Here is a 12,778-nt window from a genome sequence, read left to right on the forward strand (position 1 = left end):
GTGGTAGTGAAAGCCACAGATTCACCACCCTGGGTGAAGACATTTCATCTCATCTCTGTCCTAAATGGTCTACCCTGTATCCTCAGACTGTGACCCCTGGTTCTGAACACCCTCACTATCGGGAACATCCTTCCTACATCTATCCTGTCTAGTCCTGTTAGAATTTTATAGAATCCCCCTTATTCGACTGAACTCCAGTTAATACAATTCTAACCATCTCAAACTCTCCTCATACGTCCGTCCTGCCACCCCAGGAATCAGCCTGTTAACCTTCACTGAACACCCTCCGATGCAAGAACATACTTCCTCAGATAAGGAGACCAAAACTACACACAATATTTCAGGCCCTGTATAATTGCAGCAAGAAATCCCTGTTCCTGTACTCAAATCCTCTCGCTATGAAGGTCAATATACCATTAGGCTTCTTTGTCGCCTGTTGCATCTGCACGCTTACCTTCAGTGATTGATTTTACAAGGAGACCCAAGTCTCATTGCACATTCCTCTCTCCCAATTTATGGCCATGCGGATAATAATCTGCCTTCCTGTTTTTGCTACCAAAGTGGATAGCCTCATATTTTTCCAAATTAAACTGCATCTGCCGTGCATTTGCCCACTCACTCAACCTGCCCAAATCACACTGACGGATCTCTGCATCCTCCCACCCAGCTTTGTGTTATCTGTAAATTTGGAGATATTACGGGCGAAATTCTCCCAAAACGGGAGAAATCGTCAAACTGCCGTAAAACCCGGGCGGGTTTTACGGCATCGCGCCCCTTCCCGACGGGGGACCGATTCTGGTCCCCCGTCGGGGCTAGCAGCCCGACATCGGAGGCTCCGACAAGTCGGGCTTAACGAAAATCGTTAAACCCGCTTGTCGGACTTAGCGCCGGCTGACGCGTCATATGACGTCAGCCGCGCATGCGCAGGTGGGAAGACTCCACCCGCGCATGCGCGGGCGACGTCATCGCGTTTTTGCGCGAAACCCGCGCATGCGCGGTCCGGGTTGCCCCTCAGCCGCCCCGCGTATTGATACTGCGGGGCGGCGGAAGGACAAATAGTGCGCGGGCATCGGGCCCGCAGCCCGCGATCGGTGGGCACCGATCGCGGGCCCATGGCACCCTTGGCACGGCCGTGGTACTGCCGTGCCAATCGGTGCCATGGTTATTTTTTTCCAGGTGGTCACGACGTTTTTACGAACGGCAGGACCAGGTGTGTTTGCCGTTCGTAAAAAGGTCGTAAAGGGCTGGGACTTCGGCCCTTCTAACAGCTGTGAATCGCTGCCGGCCGTAAAAAAAACGGCGGCAGCGATTCGTGTCGGGATTTCGGCGGGGGGTGTGGAGAATAGCGGGAGGGCGGCAAAAAAGTCGGGAAGGCCCTCCCGCTATTCTCCCACCCGTCGTGGGGGGGGGGAGAATTTCGCCCTACATTTAGTCCCCTCATCTAAATCATGAATATATATTGTGAATAGCTGGGGTCCCAGCATTACCCCACGAGTCACGACCTGTCATTTGGAAAAATACCTGTTTATTCCTACCCTTCATTTCCTGCCTGCTAACCAGTTTTCTATCCATCTCAATGCACTATCCTTAATCCCATGCGCTTTAATTTTACACGCTAATCTCTAATGTGGAACTTTGTCAACAGCCTTCTGAAAGTCCCAAATATACCAAATCCACTGGCTCCCCTTCATCAACTCTACTAGTTACATCTCAGAAGAATTCCAGAATGTAGATTATCAGGCCCTGGGGATTTATCAGCCTTCAATCTCGTCAATTTCCCCAACACCATTTCTCTACTAATATGAGAGAGTTACTCCCCCTCATTAAACCCTGCGTCCTCCAACATTTCTTTAAAAAAAAAAATTTAGAGTACCCAATTCATTTTTCCAATTAAGGGGCAATTTAGCGTGGCCAACCCACCTAAGCCTGCGCATCTTTGGGTTGTGGGGACGAAACCCACGCAAACACGGGGAGAATGTGCAAACTCCACACGGAGAGTGACCCAGAGTCGGGATCGAACCTGGGACCTCAGCGCCATGAGGCAGCAATGCTAACCACTGTGCCACCGTGCTGCCCGGTCCTCCAACATTTCTGGTATATTATTTGCATCCTCCTTTGTGAAGTAAGGACCAAAGTATGTATTTAATTGCTCAGCCGTTTCTTTGTTCCCTATTATAAATTCCCCTGTTTCTGACTGTTTCTTTCTGTCTTCCCAAATCTTTTTCTCTGCACATAGCCACAGAAAGATTTGGAGTCAGTTTTTATGACCCCCACAAGCTTTCTCTCATACTCTATTTTCCCCTTCTTTATCAGTCCCTTGGTCCTCTTTTGCTGAATTTTAAACTTCTCCAAATTCTCAGGTTGGAGGTTTTCCTGGACAATTTATATGCTTCTTCCTTTAGACCATAAGACCAAAGACATAGGCACAGAATTAGGCCACTCGGCCCATCGAGTCTGCTCCGCCATTCAATCATAAGACCATAAGACATAGGAGCAGAATTAGGCCACTTGGCCCATCGAGTCTGCTCCGCCATTCAATCATGGCTGATATTTTCTCATCCCCATTCTCCTGCCTTCTCCCATAACCCCTGATCCCTTTATTAATCAAGAACCTATCTATCTCTGTCTTAAAGACATTCCGTGATTTGGCCTCCACAGCCTTCTGCGGCAGAGAGTTCCACAGATTCACCACCCTGTGGCTGAAGAAATTCCTCCTCATCTCTGTTTTAATGGATTGTCCCTTTAGTCTGAGATGGTGTCCTCTTGTTCTAGTTTTTCCTACAAGTGGAAACATCCTCTCCACGTCCACTCTATCCAGGCCTCGCAGTATCTTGTAACTTTCAATAAAATCCCCTCTCATCCTTCTAAACTCCGAGCACAAACCCAGAGTCCTCAAACGTTCCCCATACGCCAAGTTCTTCATTCCAGGGATCATTCTTGTGAACCTCCTCTGGACCCTTTCCAAGGCCAGTACATCTTTCCTTAGATCCGGGGCCCAAAACTGCTCACAAAACTCCAAATAGGGTCTGACTCGAGCCTTGTACAGCCTCAGAAGTACATCTCTGCTCTTGTATTCTAGCCCTTTCAAAATGAATGCTAACATTGCATTTGCCTCCCTAACTGCCGACTGAACCTGCACGTTAATCGTAAGAGAATCGTGAACAAGGACTCCCAAGTCCCTTTGTGCTTCTGATTTCCTAAGCTTTTCCCCATTTAGAAAATAGTCTATGCCTAAATCCCGCCTTCCAAAGTGCATAACCTCACACTTTTCCACATTGTATTCCATTTGCCACTTTATTGCCCACTCTCCTAACCTGTCCAATTCCTTCTGCAGCCCGCCTACTTCCTCAATACTACCTGTCCCTCTACAGAGCTTTGGGTCATCTGCAAACTTAGGAACAGTGCCTTCAGTTCCTTCTTCCAGGTCATTAATCTAATACTGTTTCCAAATTTCCTTGTATGCCATTGTTGGTCTCATTTCCCATTTTAATTTTGCGGCAGGCAGGAATAACATTTGTTGCAGTTCACCCGTGCTTTCCTTGAATGTTTGCCATTGCCTATCCACCATCCCTTTAAGTCCCCTTAAGTGCCTTTAAGTAATCCCTTTAAGTACTCCCTTTAAGTAATATTTCCCATAAATCATAGCCAACTCGCGCCTGATACCATCGTAGTTTGCTTCATTTAGATTGAGGACCATAATCTCAGAATCAATTACATCACTTTCCAACTTGATGGAAAATTCTAATTATAATATATTATGGTCGCTCTTCCCCAAGAAATCTCACACAACTAGATTGCCAATGATTCTTTTCTCATTACAGAATACCCAGTCTAGGATTATCAGTTCCCTAATTTGTTCCTCAATGTATTTATCCAGTAAACCATCCCGCATACACTCCTGGAATTTCTCCTCTGAGGTATTTAAAAAATAAGTAAATTTAAAGTACCCAGTTATTTTTTTTTTCCAGTTAATGGGCACTTTAGCGTGGCTAATCCACCTAACCTATACATCTTTGGGTTGTGGAGGTGGAACTCACGCAGACACAGAGAGAATGTGCAAATTCTTTTTTTTTTATATAATTTTTATTGGAATTTTTTACAGAAAATATAAAACATAACGACAAACAATGAAATGCAACAAAATAACCCATAATAACTGTAACACCCCCAGACCGTATCAACGCATGTATCACATCCCCTCACCCCCCAACCCCAATGAACTTAAACAAAAGAACTTAAAAATAAATGTAAATTAAATAAACAAACAAACATAGTCATCGTCCGCCCCCCCCCCTCCCCCCCTTTTCCCTCCCCTCCCCCTTCCCCCTCCCCCCGGGTTGCTGCTGCTACTGTCCCAGTACCCTATTTTTGAGCCAGAAAGTCGAGAAAAGGTTGCCACCGCCTAAAGAACCCTTGTACTGACCCTCTCAGGGCGAATTTGACCTTCTCTAGCTTAATGAAACCTGCCATGCCATTGATCCAGGTCTCCACGCTTGGGGGTCTCACATCCTTCCACTGTAGCAAGATCCTTCGCCGGGCTACTAGGGACGCAAAGGCCAGCACATCGGCCTCTTTTGCCTTCTGCACTCCCGGCTCCATCCCAACCCCAAAAATCGCGAGTCCCCATCCTGGCTTGACCCTGGATCCCACCACCCTCGACACCGTCCTCGCCACCCCCTTCCAGAACTCCTCCAGTGCCGGGCATACCCAGAACATATGGGCATGGTTCGCTGGACTCCCCGAGCACCTGACACACCCGTCTTCACACCCAAAGAACCTACTCATCCTCGCCCCAGTCATGTGGGCCTGGTGCAGCACCTTGAATTGGATGAAGCTAAGCCGCGCACACGAGGAGGCAGAATTAACCCTCTCCAGAGCATCAGCCCATGTCCCGTCTTCGATCTGTTCCCCCAGTTCCCCCTCCCACTTAGCTTTCAGCTCCTCTACTGACGCCTCCTCCGCCTCCTGCATAACCTTGTAGATATCAGATATCTTCCCCTCTCCGACCCAGACCCCCGAAAGCACCCTGTCGCTCACCCCCCTCGCGGGAAGTGAAGGGAATCCCTCCACCTGCCGCCTAGCAAATGCCTTTACCTGCAGATACCTGAACATGTTCCCCGGGGGGAGCCCAAATTTCTCCTCCAACTCCCCCAGACTCCCATCAATAAACAGGTCCCTCAGCTGTCTGATGTCCGCTCTGTACCAACCCTGAAATCCCCCATCCATGTTCCCCGGGACGAACCTATGGTTCGAGAATGTGCAAATTCCACATGGACAGTGACCCAGGGCCGGGATTCAAACACGGGTCTTCAGCAGTGCTAACCACTGTGCCACGTGCTGCCCTTCCTCTGAGGTATTTGACTAATTTGATTTACCCAATCTATAAGCAGCTTAAAGTCACCCATAATTACAGATTTCTTTTTACCGCATGCGTCTCGAATTTCCTGTTTAATGCCATTCCGAACATCACCACGACAGTTTGGGGGTCCATATACGACGCCCGCTACGGTTTTTCCCCCCTTGGTGTTTCTCAGCTCTACCATACAGATTCAACATTTATCTGTATTGCGTTAATACCTCTTTAAACAGCAATGTAACTCCACCGCCTTTTCCTTTCTCACTGTCCTTCCCAAATACTGAATATCCTTGGTCACCCTGCAGCCATGTCTCTGTAATCCCAACTATATCATACCCGTTTACATCTATTTGTGCGATTAATTCATCCACTTTATTGCGAATACTGCACGCGTTAAGGCACAGGGGCCGGTTTAGCTCACTCAGCTAAATCGCTGGCTTTTAAAGCAGGCCAGCATCACGGTTCGATTCCCGTACCAGCCTCCCCGGACAGGTGCCGGAATGTGGCGACTAGGGGCTTTTCACAGTAACTTCATTTGAAGCCTACTCGTGACAATAAGCGATTTTCATTTCACGAAGCCTTGTCTTTTTAACATTACTTGTCTCGTTCCCACTATTGTTTGCTGAGGCCCTGTTTAAACCTGGCCCTTGGTTTCTCTGCCTATCACTTTTCTTATTCCCCTTTCTGCCTTTTGTTTTTGTCCTTGATTCCGCCTCCTCTGACTCCTTGCAAAGGTTCCCATCTCCCTGTCTTTTAGTGTAAGTCCTCCCCATAACCATAACAGAGGCAGATCATGAAAATTGGCAGTTAATCAAACACCCTTTTCAAGTGAGGCAGCACTTCACGTCCACCTCCTTCAATCTGGTCTATTGCATTTGCTGCTCCCAATGCGGTCGGCTCTACATTGGAGAGGCTCAATGCAGACTGAGTGATCACTTTGTAGAACTTACAGGCCGTCCGTAAGCAGGAACCAGGCCTTCCTGTCATACTTGTCATTTCAACTCACCGCCCTGCTTTCAGGTCCACATGTCCGTCCTTGGCCTGCTAGCAAATGTTCCAGTGAAGCCCAGCACAAACTGGAGGAACAGCACCTCATCTTCCGGTCAGGCACGTTACAGCCTCCCGGACTTAACATTGAGTTCAGCAACCTCAGACTGTGAACTCTCTTCTCCACCTTCACCCCATTTTTATTTGCATCTATTTTTGTTTCTTCCACAGATCGTTTACCCTTCACCATTGTTGTCCCCCCCCCCCCCCCCCCCCCCCCACGCCCCAACTTGAGCCACCTGTTCCCTGTTCCAGGTTAACCTTTGGCGCACTGCTCATCTGCAGTTTACACATTCTAATCTCTTTATGTGCCATGATCAACACCCTTCTTAGCCGTCACCACCACCATTTACATTCCCCTTGTCTTTCTGTCCATGACGTCATTGTCAATCCCCATCTATCGCTGGGCCTCTATCCAGCTTTATGCACCCCCCATCCCCCCAACCCCCACCATCCCCCCCAGCTCCCCCCCCCCCCCCCCCCCACCCTCCTACACACACCAGTATAAATTTGATCCTATTTCCATTTCCCTCTACCTTTGAGAAACCCGATTCCAACATCCGCAGCAATTTAGCACAGGGCTAAATCGCTGGCTTTGAAAGCAGGTCAAGGCAGGCCAGCAGCACGGTTCGATTCCCGTAACAGCCTCCCCGAACGGGCGCCGGAATGTGGCGACTAGGGGCTTTTCACAGTAACTTCCTTTGAAGCCTACCCGTGACAATAAGCGATTTTCATTTCATTTCATATTATTATGGCAGATAATCAAAGTTCAGTGTAAAATATTGAGATTCCCCAAAACCATTAGTGTGGTTTTTGTTTCCCCCTCTGCAGCACTCTTTGTTGAGGGAAGACGTTCAAATTAAGGGTTTCAAATTATGGGGCTAAGGCGGGAAAGTGGAGTTGAGGATTATCACATCAGATCGGTCACGGTCTCATTGAATGGCGGAGCAGACTCGATCGGCTGAGTGGTCTAGTTCTGCTCCTCGAACGGTTCATCCTAAAGTCACATTCGATCTATTACTTATCGAACATGTTTGTCAGGACTGTAGTTACTCCTCATTTCTTGCTAGAGTTGACAGCTGTCCATTGTTTGAGCAATCTGCCATTTTATATAATGTAATACATAGAAACGTACATAGAAAATGGAAGCAGGAGGAGGCCATTCAGCCCTTTGAGCCTGCTACGCCATTCATTATGATCATGAAATTCAATACCCTGAGCCCCCATATCCTTTGATTCCTATCTAACTTCTTCTTGAAATCACACAACAATTTGGCCTCAGCTATTTTCTGTGGTAGCGAATTCCACACATTCACCACTCTCTGGGCGAAGAAATTTCTCCTCACCTCAGTCTTAAAAGGTTTAGCCCTTATCCTCAAACTATGACCCCTGATTCTGGACTCCCCCACCATCGGGAACATTCTTTCTGAATCTACCCTGTCCAATTTCACCGTATGACTACTAAAAGCTCCCAAGCCTTTACAAAACAATATCCTTTTTTAAAAACATGCAGTCAAACATACTATACCCCCAGGCTTTTAACCCTTAAATTGCCCCACTATTTGGAAGCCAATGTTCCTAAAGTCCTCCATTTGTCACATGCCATAGACGGGCAACAATCCACAGACTATGCTGCGAGAGCCAGTGCTGTGTGTGATCCGTTGCAGTAATTTAAGACCAAAACTGGGCCTATTAAGCTTTCAGAATATGGTATTAATTCATGTTAAATCCCACACAGATTTAAATGAACCAGCCAACCCTTGATCGTACAGATAAAGTAATCACTGCCTCTACACTCGTTTTCAGCTGCTTCTGACTGTACAAATTGTGTCCAGTTTCGCTGAACTTTAAATGTAGGTTAATCCAGATTCGATTTGAGGTTTTCCAATTCTGCTGCTGCCATAGGTTACTGTTGTCTGAACAGTGCTAATCCCCATCTTGTGATTCAAACCTAATCCAGTCAAAAATTTTAGAATGGGCCGGGTAACGGGGCACTCGTGTCGAGCTCCCGAGACTACTGCGTCCTAGAGAGCACCTTCTGCAAGCGTTGTGACTCCTCCGTGGGTCAAACTCCTGGGCTACCTCAACCCCCAAAAAAACGAAACAGCAACGTGCATTTATGTCATGTTTTTATTGTAGCAAAACAGCCCTGCCGCGCACCCAAAGTGTAATCGGACGCAAATCGACACTTGGCTTTGTGCTGGGAGCAGAGGTCGAACAATGGAGTATTGTTATTCCAGCAGTGAGCAAGATCTCAAAACCTGTGAGTAATCTTTGTGAATGTGTTGGGAGAGGGACAGTGGGCTGAAGCCAAATTGTTGCAAAAGCATGGCCTTTTCGTTTTATTACACCAAGCGTTCTTCCTACTTGGGCTCTATGAAAAAGGACAGAAGTCATTTCCTGTGATCCCAGTAAGAAGTCTTACACCACCAGGTTAAAGTCCAACAGGTTTGTTTCAAACACTAGCTTTTGGAGCACTGCTCCTTCATTCACCTGAGGAAGGAGCTGCACTCTGAAAGCTCGTGTCTGAAACAAACCTGTTGGACTTAAACCTGGCGTTGTAAGACTTCTTGCTGTGCTCACCCCAGACCAACGCCGGCGTCTCCACATCATTTCCAGTGATGTGTTCGGATGTGTTGCAGACGCGGGATAACGGATGACGTTGTAACTCACCTCAGTATGGGAGGACGAGGGAGGATATGAAGCAATAAAGTTAGGGATGGATATTCTGCCATGTCAGCATCTAGATTGGTGTGGCAGCCAACCGTCAATTGCCCCAACAGTTCCAACCAGGCAGCAACCGATTTGCTTGAATAGAAGCGAAATACTGCAGATGCCGGAATTCTGAAATGAAAACAGAAAATGCTGGAAAATCTCAGCAGGTCGGGCAGCATCTGTGGAGAGAGAAACAGAGCGGGATATTCCGTCCTGCCAGCCGGCCAATGGGGTTTGCCATTGTGGGCACCCCCCATGCCCTCGGGAAATCCACGGGTGCGAGCGCACTGCCGGCGAAACGGAGAATCCCGCTGACGGAGAATCCAACCCATTGAGTCCAAATGAGGGAGGTACAGTGGTAAGCACTGCTGCCTCACAGCGCAAGGGACCCGGGTTCAATTCCAGCCTGGGCTGACTGTCTGCGCGGAGTTTCCACGTACACCCGACAACTGCGTGGGTGTCCTCCGGATGCTCCGGCTTCTTCCCACAGTCCAAAGGTGGACTGGCCATGCTAAATTGCCCCTGGTTTAGCTCACAGGGCCAATCGCTGGCTTTTAAAGCAGGCCAGCAGCACGGTTCGATTCCCGTACCAGCCTCCCCGGACAGGCGCCGGAATGTGGCGACTAGGGGCTTTTCGCAGTAACTTCATTTGAAGCCTACTCGCGACAATAAGCGATTTTCATTTTCATTTCATTTCATAGTGTTCCAAAGTTATGCAGGTTAGGTGCGGTCCCGGGGATAGGACAGGGGAATGAGCCTAGGTAGGGTGCTCTTTCAGAGGGTCTGTGCAGACTCGATAGGCCGAATGGCCTCCTTCTGCGCTGTAGGGATTCGATGTCTATGACTCTTCAACGGAACAGGTCAATTAGAATCAAAACTCTAATTTAGAATCAAAACTGCCAGAACCTCTGAGTCTATCCTGCATTTTCTGTCTTTATATACTGTTTTACTTTGTCTATTTCTGTTACGCGAGAAAGAGTTCTGCACTGTCATTGATATATTCACGGCACTTCCCCTGTGTATAGACTGGCACTTCAACTGAACATTTAGATTAACTGCACTTTGCTTTTGCCAATCAAAGATTTGCCAATCTTTGCCAAGAACCTCTCCTGTCTTTTTGAACCTGGTTTGATGCCACACAGGGATTACGCTCCTGTACTGTCAGCTTCAAGGACTGTGAATCTAGTCCACCTGCATCCGTGTACCATGTAAAACTTGGTTAGATTCCACTCGGGGTAATGTGAACAGTTCTGGCCGTCATTTTTCTTTTCATAAATTTAGAGTACCCAATAATTGTTTTCCAATTAAGGAGCAATTTAGCGTAGCCAATCCACCTACCCTGCACATCTTTGGGTGGTGGGGATGAAAAACACGCAGACACTGGGAGAATGTGCAAACTCCACACGGCCAGGATCGAACCTGGGTCCTTAGTGCCGTGAGGCAGCAATGCTAACCACTGCGCCGCCGTGCCGCCCTTGTTGTGGCCGTCATGTTACAAAAAATGGTTTGGAGGCAGTGACGAAAGTTCAAAGAAAAAATAATACTCAAAAATATTACTCAAATGATACCGGAAATGAGAAGTTATACTTACTCAGGAAAAATTGAACAATCTTATTATCTAGATAAGAGAAGGCCGACATAGAAACATAGAATTTACAGTGCAGAAGGAGGCCATTCGGCCCATCAAGTCTGCACCCGCTTTTGGAAAGAGCACCCTACCCAAGCCCACGTTTGCACCTTATCCCTATAACCCAGTAACCCCACCCAACACGAAGGGCAATTTTGGACACTAAGGGCAATTTAGCATGGCCAATCCACCTAACCTGCACATCTTTGGACTGTGGGAGGGAACCGGAGCACCCGGAGGAAACCCACGCAGATGCGGGGAGGATATGCAGACTCCACACAGACAGTGACCCAAGCTGGGAATCGAACCTGGGACCCTGGAGCTGTGAAGCAGTTGTGCTAACTACTGTGCTGCCCTGATCGATGCCTTCAAGATTACGAAAGGGTTTCATAGGGTAGAGGGAGAGAAGATTTTTTCAATTGTGGGAAGACCGGAACTAGCTACCAACGAATAGAACATAATCACGAATAAATCCACCAAGAATTCAGGAGAAACGGTGGGCGGCACGGTGGTTAGCACTGCTGCCTCACGGCGCCGAGGACTCGGGTTCGATCCCGGCCCCGGGTCACTGTCCGTGTGGAATTTGCACATTCTCCCCGTGTCTACGTGGGTCTTACCCCCACAACCCAAAAGATGTGCAGGGTAGGTGGATTGGCCACGCTAAATTGCCCCTTAATTGGGGAGAAAAAAAAGAAACTGCTTTAGCCAGAAGCTGGTTAGAAAGATGGAACTTGCCACCACAGGAAGTGCATGAGACTACAACCGTCGATGCATTTAGGGGGAAGCTTGACTAAATACGTGAGGGAGAAAGGAATGAAAAGGTGTGTTCATGGGGTTAGCAGTTGGGCAGGAGGAGATCATGTGGAGCATAAATGCAGGCATGGACTCGGTGTACCAACTGCCCTGTGTCTCATGTTCGAAAGGCTTCATGAAGGTTTTGAATTTCCACTGTTCCAAAATCAATGCACTACAGCATTCCTCTCTTCTATCTACTGTGGAACATTCTTTAAAATTAAAACTAAATATTTTATTTCTTGTTAAGCGTCCCCTGTGGGGTGTTAGCCCCGAGGTAGACAGTAGCTTCTAGAGAAGGTCCTGTTATGTGCCCACAGTGGTAGTTATCGTGATGGCCATTAAAAAAAAACTAATCAACAGGCTCAGCTTTGTTTAATTGGATGGTTGTGTATCCTTTCGGCCTCACCACAAGTAGATCAGCTGACTGTGTGCGTTTTGGCTATGTATTTTTAATGAGATCATGCAGGATTTGGATAGTCCTACGAGGCAACACTGGTGCTTGAAGACTTCAGTCGTGCGCTGTGGACATCGCTGGCAAGGCCAGCTTTGGTGCCCATCCCTAATTTCCCTTGAACAGAGAGAGTGGCCGTTTCAGAGGACCAGTTAAGAGCCAACCACATTGTTGCGGGTCTGGGGGGTCACATGTAGGCCAGACCAGGTCAGGACGGCAGTTTTCCTTCCCTAATGGGTTTTTATAACAATCGATGGTAGGTGTCATGGTCACTGTCACTGAGACTAGCTTTTCAATCCCAGATTTTATTAAATTCCACCAGCTGCCGTGGTGGGATTTGAACCCAGGTCCCCGAGAGCATTAGCCTGGGCCTGTGGATTACTTTTTTTTTAATAAACAATTTTATTGAGGTAGTTTTTGGCTTTATAAACAGTTACAGACATCATCAGAAAGGAAGCAAAAAAGGCAAAAATGTGCAAACATCCACGTACTTTCAATACTTCCATCGTAACATATTGCACAAGCCTGCTCCCCTCCCACCGGTACTACCCGCCATATTTTCCCCTCCTACTCTACTCTACCCCCCCCCCCCCCACCCCCCTGCTGACGCTCACTCTCCCGCAAAGAAGTCAATAAATGGCTGCCACCTCCGGGTGAACCCCTGCACAGATCCCCTCAAGGCGAACTTAATTTTTTCCATCCCCAGGAAACTCGACATGTCCGCAAGCCACCACTCAGTGTTCGGGGGCTTTGAGTCCCTCCACGCCAATAATATTCGTCGCCGGGC

General features: G+C 47.9%; 1 protein-coding gene across 5 annotated transcripts in view; it reads left to right on the top strand.

Moving 5' to 3' along the window:
• The window catches only part of LOC119956064 (progestin and adipoQ receptor family member 3-like), a 53,826-nt gene that overhangs the window by 3,970 nt on the left and 37,078 nt on the right, over positions 1-12,778 (top strand). For 3 of the 5 annotated variants that reach the window (XM_038782893.1, XM_038782889.1, XM_038782891.1), the window contains exon 2: positions 8,543-8,666. The exons of 1 other annotated variant lie outside the window; for it this stretch is intronic. In XM_038782893.1, coding sequence (XP_038638821.1) covers positions 8,624-8,666 — 43 coding nt within the window. In that variant the 5' untranslated portion in view covers positions 8,543-8,623. Of the gene's footprint in view, positions 1-8,109; positions 8,667-12,778 lie in introns of those variants that run through there. One more of the 5 variants, XM_038782890.1, reaches the window with a different exon arrangement.

This window comes from Scyliorhinus canicula, chromosome 22 (assembly GCF_902713615.1).
Source record: "Scyliorhinus canicula chromosome 22, sScyCan1.1, whole genome shotgun sequence".
Lineage (NCBI taxonomy): Eukaryota > Metazoa > Chordata > Chondrichthyes > Carcharhiniformes > Scyliorhinidae > Scyliorhinus > Scyliorhinus canicula.